This window comes from Zosterops lateralis (genome assembly GCF_965231275.1).
Source record: "Zosterops lateralis genome assembly, chromosome: 14".
NCBI classification, from domain to species: Eukaryota; Metazoa; Chordata; class Aves; order Passeriformes; family Zosteropidae; genus Zosterops; species Zosterops lateralis.
The window spans coordinates 8273207-8290448 of NC_139774.1; the positions used below are offsets into that span (position 1 = coordinate 8273207).

Sequence of the window (17242 nt, forward strand, 5' to 3'; positions counted from 1 at the left end):
ACAGATCTCTAAAAGCATTTCTCAAAGGGATCCATTCAAACAGGGCTGTTTCGAGAGCCATCCAAAGCCCAAATCTGTTCAATATCTCCACTGAGATCTGGAATGAACACAGAAATTCCAGCTGACACTTTGGACACCTGAGAGTGATGCAGGGGGAGGCAGGACTGCTGTGCTGAGCTTTTGGAGTTGGCCAGTAACCTCCCTCTGTGCATGGTTAGCACTTTAATATAGCCATGTATACAATTATATATCAAATAGTGACAAGACAGCCAGGAACAAGGAAAGCAGGGCAGAACTACCAAAAGGAAACCAGATGAGGTCACTAATCCTGGGGAAACGGGTCAGTAAGTGACAAAACACACAACAGCAGCATGATCCCTGCCTGGATGATGAGTAAAGTAATATGGGAGGGGAAGGGTAATAAAGGAAGTTTTACCCTTTACACCTACTCTGGTGGGACTGAGGTTGTATTAGGTAATTTATTATTTTTTTTTATATATATATATATCATGGAATGTTTTTGGCCTTAAAAACTATGAGTCTGCTCAACCAGTGGAAGAAAAGACAAAGAACATGTAAGTGGAGAAGCAATTCAGGGCATCCATGGGGTGCTTGTAAAGGCAGAGAGACCATTCACAGCAGCTCTCCTCAGATGAAGGCAGATTCTGAAAGGAAAATAAAATTCTAGCAAAAACCCACTTGGAAATACAAGAGAGGAAACAAGAAAGAACAGGAAAATTGCAGCTAAAATGTTCTGGACTGTATGTAATAAAATAAAATCTGGCTCAGGATCCTACTGTATCATGCCTCTGACTTCATGTAAAGTCTTAGGCATTGTAACTGTGATTTTGCCCATTTTTAACAAAAAGTCATTTTTGCTTCATGAAAATATTGCATTTGCTTCAAAAATTCCTCAGAAAGACAGAATATGACTTAAATAAAACAACAAAACAAAACAAAAGACACAAAAAACTCACACAAAAGCCCCCCAAAACTAAAACAAAACAAACTAAAAAAAAACCCACCACAAAGTTTGGGTCCAGTTTTCATTCAAAAATGGCCCCTGGTTTTGCAAGACCATAAGGAAACCACAGGAACTCCTGCAGTTCTTCATTCCCAGCTCATAAAAAATGAAAATTATACTTTTTAGACCCCTAACTACATGACTTGAAGGTGCACAGAGAATCATAGAATCATTTAGGTTGGAAAAACCCTCTAAAATCATTAAGTCCAACTGTTAACCCAGCACTGCCAAGGTCACCACCGAACCATGTCCCCAAGTGCCACATCTACACATTTGTTTAATGGCTGATGGTGACTCAACGTATGTCTAGGACTGTCAGCCATTCTGTGATTTCACCAATATTTGTCTTTGCTCTTCACTGACATAATTTTGTGTTTGCAAGTAACCCCAAATACTATTATTTGTGCATGTGAAATTGCTTCAGTGATCACTGCTGGCACAGATCAAATAATTTTTTGAGAAATGGTATTTGCCTGGTTTATGCGCTGGTGAGTCACTCATAAATACTTATAAATATTTAAATATTCTAGTCCTGCAAGAGTGTGTGTAGACATTTGATATGGTTTGTACTACATCACCTCTGAAGCACATGGCAATTTCTTGCATTTAAAACCAAGATTAACAAATCAATGCATCCTGAAAAACATTTTAAGATCAACAGTACATTGTCTTCTAGTGAGTTTTCTTTGCAATTTGTAGACAATAGATTTCCAATAACGACCTGTAATTAAATCACTTTCTCTTATTCAGTCGTTGCATATTAAGACTGTTGACATTTTACAGATGGTGTCTTTGAAGATATGACCAAGGGGGAATGGCTTTAAATGAAAAATCCTGGGTTTAGATTAGATATTAGAAAGAAATGCTTTCCTGTGAGGGTGGTGAGGCCCCGGCACAGGTTGCCCAGAGAAGCTGTGGATTCCCCATCCCTGGAAATGCTCAGGGTTTTATGGGGCTTGGAGCAACCTGGTCTAGTGGAAGGTGTCCCCGTGGTAGGAGGTTAGGACACGATGAGTTTAAAGTGAAAAAATCATGGAAAAATCATGGTCCCTGTTCTTGACATGAAGCCACAATCATTCTAACCATGTCTATGTTTACCATTAATTCTGCTAAAATTTTATTTGAGGAGGTTCTCTTAATTGAAGTCATAATACCAAAATATATAAAGTGGGTAGAGTACAAATCTTAGGAGCAGCCCTGATTAAATGAATTAATGTCTGATCTGAACATAGAAACATTTCCCTTTTTAGCCCAAGGCAAAACCATGTCCCTCTCTCCACTGGCAAGTACCTATCCACATACAACATAATTATTCTTGATCTAAGCACTTTTAACTTTTTCTCTGGAACCACATTTTAGCTTTTGAAGCCTTTTGCTTAGATTAAACTTGTCTTTCTTGCTACATATTAATTCAGTTTTTTTTTTCTTCTTCTGAGAAGACACCTTTTGCTTTGTTCAAAATGCAGCAAAACAATTGAGACTACACAACAAACCTGATTCTGACAGCTGTTTTGTGGAACTGCAAACAATGCAGGGCACTTTGCTGGAGCCCTGAGACATATTTTAGACTTGAAGTGCAAAAGGTTTTCACTATGAGAAGAGCTTTAAAAGAGATAGAAAAAGAAATCAACTTTTTGCTTGGCAGAATGTGTCTCTTTGATACCAAGGGAGGAAAAAAAGAAGGAAAAAAAAAAGAATATTCAAGCAAGAAAAATTTCCACATTCAAGAAATAGCTGCCCACTAAAATGCAGTACAGATAAACTCACTGTGATATCCCCAGCTGAGGTATCCTACCAGACAAAAATTACATTTCATGGTGCAGCATGATCATTACTAGTGCTCAAGCTGAGCATCTTACACTGCATTTATGAGCGAGGTAAGGAGTTAGGTGCTTCTGAAAATGATCTAAAGTCAAAACATGTTAGAGCAGGGAGATCTCAGGAGCTGATCAAAGGCATCTCCATCCTCAACTACATGCCTGGAGCTCAGCCCTGCCCACTCACAACTCTCTGGGCACCCTCCCCTGTGCTGAGCTGCTGTATCTGCCTCCAACACACACCAGCTCCATCCTCAAAATGCCTAAAACCCAGCAAGATGTCATGGCTCAGCAATGGGAATGCTGGTGATAAAGTGCTGATGCAGCGACTTGGGTGCTTGGTGGGTTTTTCTGTCAACCCTGTTCAGCCACTTGGCATTTCCTGCAGGAATCAAGCAGAATTGTTTTCAATCTCTGCTTTTTCACTTGATTTTAAAAATCTTTCTAGTTTTGTTTCTGCTATAAGATTGCATTATTAAATTAGTAATAATATACTAATATGATTCTAGTAAAATATTAATATATTAATATAACTGATATGCTAATATTAATATACTAACACAATGGTACTAATACACTAATATAATGATAATAGTAACAGTAAATAATAACAACAGTATTACTACTACTACTTCTAAAAATCTGCCTTCATCCTCAGTAACATATCTGCACACCATTCCTCAAGGCAATCAAGAATGGGCTGCTTTGGCCAACTAAAGGAAGGAAAGCTCATTTCTTTCCTGAGTATCTCCTCTAACACCACGTCAAACCAAAAGCAGAGGTCTCTCCCCTGCTTGCTCAGCCGTGTTTGAAGTTGGGAGATCACGTCACTCACAGCAGAAGCAATCAATGCTGGTAAGCTAATGAATTATTTCCAAGTTTGTACCAATATCTGCAGCAACATGAAAGAAAAATCACATACCAGGGAGATGACAGCGGGAGAGGCAGAGCATGGGGCACAAACTGTCAATATTTCAGGGCTGTGATTTGATTCTGTAGATAACTGTTGCTACAACATTGCTTAAGAAAACCCTGCAAGCGAAACATTTTATCTCACAATATACTCGTCCAACATAATTATCTGGGCCTGACCAATCCAGTTGGAAGGAAACAGCAACAACTATATGACTGTGGGTGCTGTGCCACCAAGAACAGCTTCATGAATTTGTGAATAAACACTTCATCTAAACGTGGATTTTACAGGTGCAGTTGCTGCTGGAACAGTTGGTTTGCCACACGTGTGTGGAGTGCATATATACACACACATACACACAGAGCTAGCAAATAGGGGTATTTGTTTTCCTCAAACAGTATTTATTTACCATTACCCCTTTGTTATTTATGTGACCACAGAGTTGGATATGCTGGTATATCTACCAAGAACAGGTACCCTGCTGAAAGCTTCTTCCTCACTGAACATCTTCCTCTCCCACTTGACCCCATAATCCCCTTCTTATGTTTCATTCATGGAGCTTTGCTTTTTCCCAGTCAGGACCAATCCCCACAATTTTGGGACAATTAAAAGCTCTGCCCTAAAGTAGTTTCTAGTGAATCAGAAACATGCACAGCTCAAAAATAAATCTGTTTTATACTCCACACTTCTAATGAGCCTCTGGAGGACGGTGGAGGAATCAGGAATGGATTGCTCCCTTCTCCACAACACACAGCTGTGAGGAATACAAGTCCTGGAGATTTTAGGATCACTGCAGCAAATCTGGAGCCAGTCCAACACTGCTTCTCTGCATTGGCAGTGATTTACCTGACACACATGCCCAGACTAGGCTCTCAATTAATTTTTTCACCCAGTTCATTCAAATTCACTCTGGTCTCCCACTCCCTGGTGGTGCTGGGAGAGCCCCAGGCCCCAGGGCTGGCACCATCCACCCTCCCTGGCTGTTATCCAGCATTTCCCTGACCCCCTGCTGAAAGTGGATATATATCTCATTTTCATATTTCTTCCTTGTGGTGTTTTTTTTTTTTTTTTTTTTTTTTTTTTTTTTTTTTTTTTGTTAATATTAAGGACATATTAAAAAAGGGAAAATTTGACCTAAAGCAGAATCAGGGAGGAAAGAAAACCATTGTCTTATACTCCTTAACTGGAGTTAAGAGATGAACACATTAATCCTGCAGCTGCTGCTGCATTCATTCCTGCATGAAAAATGTCCCTACTTGTGTTCTTTAGATAGCAATATATCCATAGATGACATGCCTCTCATCTTACAGAAACAACAATTTTCTGTCTACATGTAACTTATATGCAATAGACCATGGAAAATAATGACTGGACTGAAAAATAACAAATCAGTGTTTTTCTTTCAAACTTCCTTTGTAGGTTGCTTTAGTCCAGCTATGACATCAGGAGAGTACTTTAATGGGCCATGATCTAGAATTTAAGGGGATTTTATTGTTGGTTTAATAACTCCTTATTAGCTAAACAATGTTGACAGGATAAGGGCATTTTGATGGAATGCATCTTTTCCCTCTCCCTCAATTATCTGTATTACAAATTGACCTGTCCATATTGATGATGATGATGATACAGATCTAGAAGATTACACAGAGTTTTTTTCTTAAGTTGGGCTTTCACATCTGCCAACCTGCCACTTGCCCATTAGGGAAGACAACAGGAATGCCAGAAGTGTCGTGCCTCATTCTAATGACGTCCAGTCAGATACAGTGCCAGAAGTTATATCCAAAACCACCCATCTGAGCATTCTTAAAAGTATGACTCAGCTGGGTGATGTGCTTGCCAACTCACCAGCCCATCTCCATGCTGATTAATTAGATGCATGCACTGCTTCAGCTCTTATGACAAGTAAGCCTTTCATTTATTAGTCATGTATTGAATCTTTGTGACAACTTAAAGAAAAGACAACAGACAAATAATCATTCTAGTACTCTATTTTTGGCATGTGAAAAATCTCAAGATCAATCATATTAAAAATTATTTTTTAATTATGGTTCTGAGACTCCTTATCTAATAAAAATTTATTAATGAGGACTTAGAAGACACCTACAAGTGGTTCTTACCAGAGCTACCAGGAGAGTGTTTCATCTGTCTTATGCACTACTTGTGCATGATTAAGGCAATTTGAAGAGTTGACACTTTAACCCTGTGTTAACAGATATTTCCACATCATAGATGCAAGAAAACTTTTAGCAGTTCTATTCTTAGGATTAAGGAACAAAAGAACTTTCAGAAAATCAGAAGAAAGATGGTAAGTTTAGAAGGAAGGCCTCTATTTTTGTCCGTAATCCAAAACTGTGCATTAAAACATGTATGAAAGTTATTAGCATGGTTAGAAGATATGATTAAAACCAGCACCTATTAGACGTACAGCTTGTACTGGTAAAAACACATTTCAGAAAATGTAAGACTCTGGATTTCTCTCATCCATGCACTTCTCATTTATTTACAAATGATCCCCATGATGGGAAAGAAAAATAACCTTTGGGTCCCTGAGGGTCTCAGAGAGAGAGGATGGGTCAAGGGAAAGCAAGAGACACACTTGGAGTGAGAGAAAGAGGCCATTTTGTAGCTCTGTGAATCACAACAAGGCCACAAGACTCTCTAAAATGAAATGCATCTTCCAACACAGCACAAGAATGTCAAATTGGGAAGCTCTTCACATTATCAAGGTCATTTTCAAACCTTTCCAACACTGCGACACTCCACCGGAGCACAGGGCACCAAAACAGATGTGACAGAGTTTCTGAGAGGATAAATTAGATTGAGACTTTCTGATGTCACTGAATTCTGGTAATTATGTTACTCAGCTTGCTCAGCAGCAGTGCCCAAATCTTACTGCCAGCCTGTGGCAGCCACAATTCATGGCTTGGGTGAACTTCAAGCAACAAAAACATCCTTTTATTAGGCAAAAAAATAGGGGAAATGTGCAGGATGTTGTACCTTTAAATTACTGCTGTAAGCCAAATTCTAACTCATAACAAAGCAGAAATCTTATAAACAAAATTTTCATAAACCAAAGTGTGCCCTTAAGTGTTTAAGGTATTTTTGAGATTATTTTTTTCCTACATCATTTAATAAAGTAAAGGGAAAAAATATACTTCAGCCAGCACTAAATTTGCTTCCAGGTTCCCCAAAATTTCAAAAGTTGCAAGCAATAACCTTGGTTTTAAATTAAAAGCTGATGAGCCATTACCTGCTCTTGATAAAAGTCGGGATTCTGGGAAAACTGAAAATTGAGAAGTCAGTCTGGTTTTCAGCTTCAGATGGTGAGCAATTTTGTTCAGATACAACATTCCTTTGACAAACAGTCATTGTTACACCTTGTGTTTTTTTACCATAGTTTTGCAGTTTATCAATACTATCACTATTAATTGGTTAATATTTTGTACTTGTCTTAGTTTCATTGCCTACTTAAAATTCACTGAACCAAAACCCACAGAAATAATTCTTGGAATTTAGGTTTAAGTTGATGTGACTTTGAGAACCTATTGATCCGAATACACTCCCAAATAACTGCGTGTCAAGCCTTTATAGCTGGGTTAATACACTTTATGCCTTCTTAATGTATGAATTTTTATGTTTTACTGTATATCTGCTGTGTTGAATTAAATGCATGTGTGGTTCAAACAGGTCCATGGTGACAGCTGGGGCTAATCTTAAAGCACTTTAAACAGCTTTCCAATATTTAAAGGTGGCCTATAGGAGAGCTAAAAAGGGAGTTTTGACAAGGGCATGGTATGATAGAACAAGGGGGAATGGCTTCAAACTGATAGAGCACAGGGCTAGATTGGATATTTTATGAAGAAATTCTCCCCTGTTAGGGAAGGTGAGGCCCTGGCACAGGTTGCCCAGAGAAGCTGTGGCTGCCCCATCCCTGGAAGTTCAAAGCCAGCTTGGATGGGACATGGAGTGACCTGGTTTAATGCCAGGTGTCCTTGTCCATGCAGGGGGATGGAACTTGATAATCTTTAAGGTCCCTTCCAATCCAAACCACTATGTGATTATTATCTAAATTGTTTTTTTTTAATGAAAAGCTGTAAATCAAGAAAACAGACACTACTCTCTTTAGAAAAGAATCCTGCTTAAGAGGTAACCAGCTTGTTAGTGGCACTTCCCCTGCACTCAATGGAGTCAAAGGTTGAATCCTGCTACAGTTTTAGCCACAATATCTTAACCACACCCAAGTTCTCTGTAGCTCACTATCCTGATTACTGAATAACCCTGCCCATTTCCCTTTTCTTTAGTATCCCGAAGGAATGGGCAACAATACAACTTTCTACCACCCAGATGAAGGAGATGGTGTGGGCTTTTTCCAGGGAAGGACTTCAACAAATTATTAACTTAAAGCAAGAACACATAAAGAAATTTATGAAGATAAATGGGATAACAGAAGTATTTATTATATCCCGCTGTTTAAGTAGCTCTAAGATCCCCAGATCCTTGCACAGGATGCTGAGATTTGTATCACGATTGCACACTCTAATACAGTCATTAACATGAAAACAAAATGTAGAAAACATAATTCCCAGAAAAAATATTCAGTAAACACCTTCCCCACAGCAATCTAGCTCATATTACCACAGGACCTTTGGACAGGTTTCCATCTTGTTTTTTTAGAGTTAATCAAACTACAGACTCAGGGCTACAGACCTTGGCCAGGCCACCATCTCTCCCCTGCCATCAACAAGAAGCTCAACAAAACACAGAAGAAAAGAATAAACATGATACACCTGTACCAACCTCCTGCTTCATGCTCACGCTGTGGAGCACAGAAGACACCTTTGGAAATAAGCCTTCCAAAGAGTTTTCATGACAATAAAGACAAAAAAGGGATCATCTTCCCTGACCATGTCTAGGAAGACAACAGTGCCCTCACAGACATTCCCATGCTCCAAACACCCAGGGCAGACCAAAGCAGGGACTCACGGAAGGCTGTGTAGAGCTCCTGCAGGGTCAGGCGCCCGTCATTATTGTAATCATCAAACTGGAGAAGGTCTTCAAGGGTACAACCCAGTAAATCATCTCTCAGTTCCTCCTTCTTCATTAGCTGTAACAAAGAGAACAGGTAACCTTACATGTAAGGTAATGTTACACACTGCTGGCCTGACTCACCCGGCAGATTTTCTATGAAATTACCTTTGGGGCCATAGATAGATAGATTGTCATATCTATCATTACATATTTGCTTTCTATCAAGATATTCATATTCCTGCAGCACTTCATGGGCCATTGACTGAAGAGCCCCTTCCTTTACCAGCAGGACAGAAATGCATTTTCATTTTGAAAACGGAATGAAAAATAAATATTCAGTCAGGAAAAGGAAAGTCTGCTTCTCCTTTCTCCTCTCTAAGTAAGGACAAAATTGTATTCCCTGATATTAGGACTAGAACAGACAACAGTGGATGGTGCACCCAACACTAATGTGCTTTTCCTACCCCTGACAGTTTGCTTTTGTTTTTTCAACATTTCATTTGGCTGCTCTAAATTTATTGTAGAACATGAAGAAAACTGCTGAACTGTTGCATCTTCCAGACAGGAAAGCTTTTTCTTGTGGATCAGGGACCATTTTATTTACTATTCTAGTCTTGACCCATTATGTTGAAGCAATTTAAAGTAATAATGCTTAAAAAATGACCCTTCACCTAGCAAGTAAAAAATATTCAATAAAAGTGAGATCAACCATAACTTCCAAGATCAATCCTCTAAAGACAGAAATTTCCCTCTGTCTACCCTTTGTATAGAAAATTGATTAACTTTTCATAAGACTGACAAGTTTTTACTAGTTCTTTTGATTTAACGTCAGGGAGAAAAAACAGTGGAAAACACTTCAGCTGTGACACACTTAGTAGACCTATGAATCTGACTTTAAAATACATTAAAGATTTAAATGGAAATAACACTCCCATTACCACAATTGTTAATAGCCTTATATATCCATGGTTGCAAAACTTCATGGGAATTTCTCTGTTGGGTCCAGAGGGAAAATACTGGATAGAGTCTACCAGCAGACAGGAGGCAAACCAGCTCTAAATAGAAGGGGATGGGCCATTTGTTGCCACTGTTTTGCTCAAAGCAATTCTATTGTGGAGAACAAACAAATGGGTGCTGCATCAATGAAGGACCATCCTCTCTAGAGAGACTCTCCTTTGGGGTGAATCCCTCTGCAATGAGCTTCCTAAAGATCCACCTCCAGGTCTTAAAAATTACTTTTTACTGCAGCAGTGCAAGTTACCTGCCTTGAGGTTTTGCTTGCAGACAAGGTTATAGTGCTCGAGAGACTATTTTTCTTTTAAATAAAACAAAGCAAAGGCACCAGCTCATCCAGCAGTCAGAGGGAACAAGATCTCACTGCATCATGTTTGGCTCAGCTTCCTCTGCCCATGGGCAATGAAATTCCCCTCACTAGGGGAAATTTAAAGTTGCAGAGAGCTTCAAAATAGACAGCTAATGCAAATCAATCACAAATCTACCTAAGAAGGAGGTAAGAATGGTTCTGTTAAGACTATAACCTGGGTAATTAAAAATTGCTCATTACCTAAAAAAAAGTCCCTTGAAACCTGGGTGGATAAACCTGTTTTGTAAGAGCACATAAAATAATCTCGTTAAAGAGAAAAATAAAAAATTGTCATGCTACAAATAAACTGTGAATCCTGCTGCTGTGAGAGCCCAGAGCTGCCCCACAGATGTGTGCCCAGCCTGGCTGGGACTCAGCCAAGGGGCCCAAGACCAGAACCACTCAGCTCAGGATTAAAAGCACTCATGGCTTATCTAAATTGTGCATTAAAAGGCAATATTTTATCTTCTGAGAGGTGATCCCACTGTCAGTTCAGCCATGCTGGTGGCCAGATTGTGTGGAAAATTGTGTGGGTGAGAGGGCTCCTGACTGAGGCTGAACTTATTCTGGCCCATCAAACTGTAGTGGGCTCCAGATGTTCAGGCACATTTACTGATTTTTATAATAGTGAGAAGAATTAAAATAAGAGTAGCCAATGCTTGTGCCTGCACTTGTGAGAGAGACCTGGGCTCCAGGCACATCTGCAAACAAAGCCCAGAGGAACTTTGAGGCAGACCTTACAACACTGTCTGTGCTCCTTTGCAGTAACAAGTGCTTGCAGGCTGCCAAAACTTGATTTCCAGGAGAGTTTTAAAATCCCAGTAAAATAAGCTTCATGTACAAAGGGCAAAAAAAATTGGAGAGTAGAACAGACACTTAGACGCCACTATGTAAAAGCTGGCTTTGAATTCAGATAAAAGTGCTTTCTTATAGCTACCATGTCTTTATGAAAAAATCATTGCCCTCAGAGGAAATATTGCATATATTCATAGCACTGAGATCTAAGGGAATTTACACTGACACTTTGCATTGTGTGGAAAGGATCAAGCATCCTGTCAACAGCCTGAGGACTAAAATGCAGCACAAAACTGTCCTGGAGAGGAGTGAGCTCAGGGAGGAGCAGGCTCGTGCCTGCAACACGCTCTGTGTTCCTGGGAAGAAAGAGTGCAGAGGAGACACTCAAGGGTGAACTTACCCTGAACAACCTGGTCTGGTGGCAGGTGTCCCTTCCCATGGCAGGGGTTGGGATGAGATAAGCTTTAAAGTCCCTTCCCACCCAAACCATTCCATAATTCTATGAAGGAACAGCTTTGGAAACTGGAATAGGTCCCAGATAGGACTGGCTTCCAAAGGGCTCTTAAAAGGCACTTGCTTCTAATTCTTCTCCTGGATGACATATTGAAATGGAAAAGACATTTTACAGGACTGTTTTCCCAGGTCTGGATGTGCAAAGAGCAAGTTGGGGACACAGAATACCCAGACAGAGTGCCCAGGATGGCTGTTTGGTTCACTTTACCAATGAAATTAATTCTAACAGCACAGCATGTCTGAAATTAGAAATAACAGTTTTTTTCAAGATCTTACCTTTTCTATCAATTTTTGCTAATCAACATTGCAGCATCTGCCCAGGGATTTTAGGACAATAAACCTGTTGAAAAACATTCCACTTTGCTGTCACATTACTCTATGCTAATGCACAGTCCAGAAGGCGGGGAGAAGAATTGAGAGATTCCTGCCTAACTTACATGCCTCTAAAAAATTGAAATTAATTCTCCCCAAGCTGGCTAGCTGGAAATACTTCAGAAGATGTCAGCTAGCAGAGCAAGGATTATTATCTATTCCAAGGAGCATAGATGGGCTGGAAAACTGCCTTTTTTTTTTTTTTGTTTAGAGTTGAGCTTCAAATGTTTGAGATAACTCTGACTCCTGGGAGATGCAGAGAGAGACTCCTTGACTGTGTTAGATTTTCCTCCTTTACCTGCTGCTGACTGGACAGGCACAAATGACCATTCCCACCTGAGTGCTGCCGTGTTACATTCAATTCACACTTCGGATGAAAATCCACTTCATAATTCCATTTTCACTGAACAATGAACCCACCTGAGCCAGTTCAGAGCTGCTGAGGTGCCCATCACTGTTCAGATCCAGGTGCTTGAAGAGCTCTTCAATGAGGAATCGTTTCTGGGCTGTTTTGTCCCTGGCCAGGCTGCTGGGCGGGCTCTGCCGCCGAGCCTGCAGGTCCAGCAGGATGCTTTTCAGCCGGCTGTAGTCTGCCATGGTGCAGCTGTCACCTGAGAGACAGGACAGCATTACTGGACCATGTGCATTTACCTGGATCTTTTCAAAGGACTGAGGTGCTAAAGGGAAAAATTAGGCACATATGTCTGCACATTCAGCTCCACTCAACTCTGCGCTGGAGGAGCTCCCGTAGTCGTTACCTTTTGTAATAGCTGGCAGGTTTTCTAAATCCTGCTGTTGGGGATACCAGCATGTTACCTTCCAGATTTTATAGGGCCTCAGTTACAGACTTCCACACTCAGTTTTGTAACTCCCACAAATATTAAATTGGCTTTATGCTTTTCTGTATGAATAAATTTATCCCATAAAGTAAAAAAAAAAAAATAAACCTGGGGAAGATGATGTTGAGGAATTTCCACTAATGTAAATGGCACCTCAGAGTGTCACCCTATGTCAAACATGGGGCTGATCTTAAGGAATCCTTAGAGGCAGCCTGGAGTAGCAGAAGGCCAGAAGAAGGACAATGAGGGCAGAAAGTTGTGGGGAGCGCCTGCAGCTGTGGGGCACTAGTGCCTGCTCTCATCACCCTGCTGCAGGCTGAAATAAACACTGTCCTGCCCCTGAGCAGGGAAAAAGGTTATTATCAGGGAAAAGCCCTCAAGCCGCTGTCCCTGAAGTGACTCTGGCTTGACTAAAGAAATCAGATTGAACCCTCCTGACCCTAAAAGCTCACACTGTGCCCGCAGCATCCAGTTGTCCCACAGCTCTTCTCCTCCTCAAGGAAATGCCCAAAGTGATATAAGATATGAGCCTTTTCTGCTCATCTGTTTTCTGGCAGAGCTCAGCAGAATGAGAAATGGCAACTGTCTTTTTGTGCACATCTGTTTGCTTTAGTGCAGAGCACAGTGGCTAGTGCCCTGCAGGAGCCTTGGAGCAGACCCTGGAGCACCCTCAGGCTTCAGCTGTCCCACACTCTGTGGGTACCAACCACACCCCACCACCAGCATCAACCCTTCAGCTGTTCCCCTCAGATGTCCTTATGTCTATAATATAATTTCCCTATAATGTAAATAGCCTTACTCTCTGCAATACTGGTTTTAAAACAAAGTTTTTCTTTTAAATCCCATCACTGATCTTGTTGGATGAAATCTAAGATTTAATCTTAAAACTAAGAGAACATGGTCCCACCTCAGTTTAAGGTACAATACCCTTGTAGATCAGTTCCCTAAAGACTCTAAACATTATTCCTCTGAAAACTAACAGAATACTCTGGCACATTGACAGCTAATGTTCCTGTCCTTTTCTTGCTGAGCTGCAACATTTTGGACCTCTTGGTCCCACTCCAACCAAAACCCAATTAAAATTCCAGGTGGGAGGCATTTCTCTGATAGCAAACCCATCTACTGTCAAGTTTTTTTTTTCACCCTTCATATTTTGTGCTCACAACTTCAAAAGCATCATGACTTGAGAAGGTGAGAGAGGACACAGAGGCTGAACATGTGCTCACCAGTCAGGTCAGTACCCTCCTGCTACATGAACAAGAACTGCAAGACAAGGCTTATTTCCTACCCTGAACTCAGGCCCACCTCCCAGTTTGGAGAGCTTCTTGCTGCTCTGGGATATTAAGCAGCTGATAAATTTTTCCTTCCCTCTAAATAATCTCCAAAAAGCACCGAGTCCCACTTGGGATCAGTCTTGTTTTACAGAAAAAACAAGGCTATCCTGCTACTATTAGTTGTGTTTATTATTTTTGACTTCTTTACTCCCAACCATGTCATTTGATGGTTTATGAAAGCAGTATGATTTTTTTTCATTCAATCACCAGCTTATTTAAGAGAAAACCTGATTACTGTATCCATTTAATCAAGCTATTCTGTTGTAAATACTGTTTTAGCTACTGCAATAATATTTTTTCTCTGAGCTGGAATTTTATTTTCAGTCAAAAGTTAATCCCAGAAATGTATCTAAGGCTAATGAGGATAGGGAAAACGATGGAAACGCTCATGGTGACACCTGGGTGGGCTGACCCACTTACACTTGTGCTCCCCACAAGGACATGCCAAAGCAGTTCTTCCTTTATACCCTCCAGAAGTTTTGTTTTCAGCAGCTGGGACTTCTTTTTACAGATATTTGCTGTTACCTGGGCAAGGCTTTCCTAGCCTTCCTCCCTTGAGCCCAGCACTAACCCATGTCCCCAAGTGTCACAGCTACAGGGGGTTTTTTTCACACTTGCAGGGATGAGGACTCCACCACGAGCCTGGGCAGGATGGAGTCAATCCTTTCAGTGAAGAATTTTTTCCTAATACTCAACCTAAGCTTCCCCTAGTACAACTTGAAGCCATTTCATCTCATCCTGTCATTTACTACTTGGGAGAAAAGATTGACTCTCTTGGCTACAACTGTCTTTCAAGTAATTTTAGAGAAACCTGTTATAGAGAGTGAGACAGTCTCCCTGTGCCCCCTTTTCTCAGGCTGAACCCTCCAGTTCCCTCAGGCACGGTGTGAGCCAGGAGACAGTGATCTCCTTTCACTGAATTACAACCCTCCTGGATTCTTCCATGCTCAGAAAACAAAGCCACCACAAAACTGCTCTTCTTAAAAAACTACAGGCTGATCTGGGCTGCAAGCCAGCCCAAGGTAAATGTGCCCTTTTGGGGGGTCACAGCCATGCTGCAGCTTCCAGGCAAGTGTGATGGGCACTAAGAGTGAAATAAAGCAAAACACAGAAGGGCAGAGCTGGTGACAGCTGGTGACTGCAATTCCCAAATCCTGCTATAAACTCAAAATACAGTTTTCCCCATCACACTGTTGCTATGTTCAGGGTCATGGATCCAGCAGACCCCCATCCTGCACAGCAGGGTGAGGCCAGTCCATGGTGAACACTTCAAAGAAAACCAGCAGTAAGACAATTGTGTCTCTTATTTAAAAAATAAGTCCAGTTTCACATGTTGCTAACATATGCTGCAGGCACAAAGTCAGAAGGTGCTTCTGACCCCTGTCAAATCTGGCCCAAAATTTCATTACCTTCACTTCCTTCTGGAGAAAATCACACTCTCCAGCTCTGTTGGAAGTGGATCCCAAGGCTCTCTCCACAGTGTGGATGTGACAGACTGCATGGGTCTCACACCTTTGCACATTTTCCCTGACATGCCAGACATCTGAGGGCTGCAGTGATGCAGAAGCACTTGGGCAGAGCCCAGCAGTGCTGAGCTGTTTAGCAGCACACAAGAAGTAAAAGCAATAGAGTTCTGTCCCAGGGTGTGAGACTGATAATTTGTTCCTTTGACTGAACTGAAAGATCAATAGAAAAATGCACTACAACTGTAATAGATATATGCATGTAAGTACATATGTATAATTTATTTATTTATTCTTAATGTAGTGTAAGAACAGAAGGAAAACTTCTCCAGGTTAGTTGAGTACTCTGACCCGAAACTATAACTTTATACTAAGTCTGGCCAAAGTGTTGGCTCAGAAAGTATCTGTATTTGGGATGTCTGAGCTGATGTGCTGCTGCACAACCCAGACCTAATGCTATTTATTTCAAACAAATTAAGGCACTTCAGCAACCAGACATGAATGCTGGGAGCATCCTAGAAAAGACACTGCCTGCTCAGCCAAGATACAGAGGAGACACATTCAGGCCACTTGAAACATCTGGAAAGCCAATACCAAAGACAGCGAGATTCTTCTGCATCAAAGATCCTTCCTCTCATTTACTAGGCATTATTATTTCATCTTTTAACCTAAATTCCTTAGAGACTGCTGACACTGAGCTGGTTTATAGGTCTTGGAGAGTAAAGCTCTGTATTTCCTCTCCTTCCCTCTTACCCTCTCCTGCTGTCCTGACATCTGTAATCTTCTTACACTGTGCCAAGGATCTACCAACTTTATCTCCTAAATACTGTCTCTTTAGGGTTCTGCCACCTCTTGTTCTGTACTGCCAGGTATTACAAACATGACTGTTAAGCAAAAAGAATGTGAGAAAAGTTGTCTGTCTGCCCTCTCACTCATCCCCACTCTCCTCTCTCTCTGCTGACTGTCCACAGCAATTTCCTTTGCAACACAAGCTCATCATTAGCAGTTTATCTCATATCAGGCTGCTCTCCTTGGCAGGTCTCACTAATGGATGTCTCTCAGCTTGGTTTCCTTGTTAGAGCCTCCCAGGGACTTGGATTCAGCTCACAATTGCAACCTGTATTAGGAGGTTTAGGCTGGATGTTAGGAAAAGGTTCTTCCCCCAGAGGGTAGTTGGTCACTGCAACAGGGAATGGTCACAGCACCAGCCTGACAGAACTCAAGGAGCACTTGGACAATACTCTCAGGCACAAGGTAGGATTTCTGGGGTTATCTCGTGCAGGGTCAGGAGCTGGACTTGATGATTCTTGTGGATTCCTTCAAACTCAGGATTTTCTCATCTTAAGTGACCCCCACTGCTCTTCAGAGATGGGTTTTGAAGCATTCCTTCCCTTCCCTGTTTCTAAATCAGAAATGCCACCACATGTGTTCCAGGTGCCTGTGTGGTACTGCCAGCTGCCCCTCTGTGTGCACCCAGAACCATCCCCACCACACAGCTGGGGAACCAACACACACAGAGACATGCATACAAACTCTGCATGCTAAAACTGCTATACTGTCATGCCCTAAACTCATTCTTCAACTCTAGTCCATTATTTCCCTGTTCATGCTGGGGAAGAGCTCCAAAGAAACAAGCTCTTCTTACCAGTTTAGAGCATTTTCAAGCCCAGTGAAGCCTGGAACTTTGAATTAAATAAAACTTTGAATTAACTTTGAATTAAAAAAATAAAAAACCAAAAACATAAAAACAAACAAAGAAAAAAAACCCCAACAAAAACAGG

The 17242-nt window shown here is 41.1% G+C and overlaps 1 protein-coding gene across 2 annotated transcripts in view; it reads right to left on the bottom strand.

Annotated features, from left to right (window-relative positions):
- The window catches only part of FSTL4 (follistatin like 4), a 209761-nt gene that overhangs the window by 88848 nt on the left and 103671 nt on the right, over positions 1-17242 (bottom strand). For both annotated transcript variants that reach the window (XM_083871698.1, XM_083871699.1), the window contains 2 exons: positions 12246-12436; positions 8738-8858 (listed from right to left, as the gene is read on the bottom strand). In XM_083871698.1, the coding sequence (XP_083727824.1) occupies positions 8738-8858; positions 12246-12436 (312 nt within the window). The remainder of the gene's footprint in view (positions 1-8737; positions 8859-12245; positions 12437-17242) is intronic.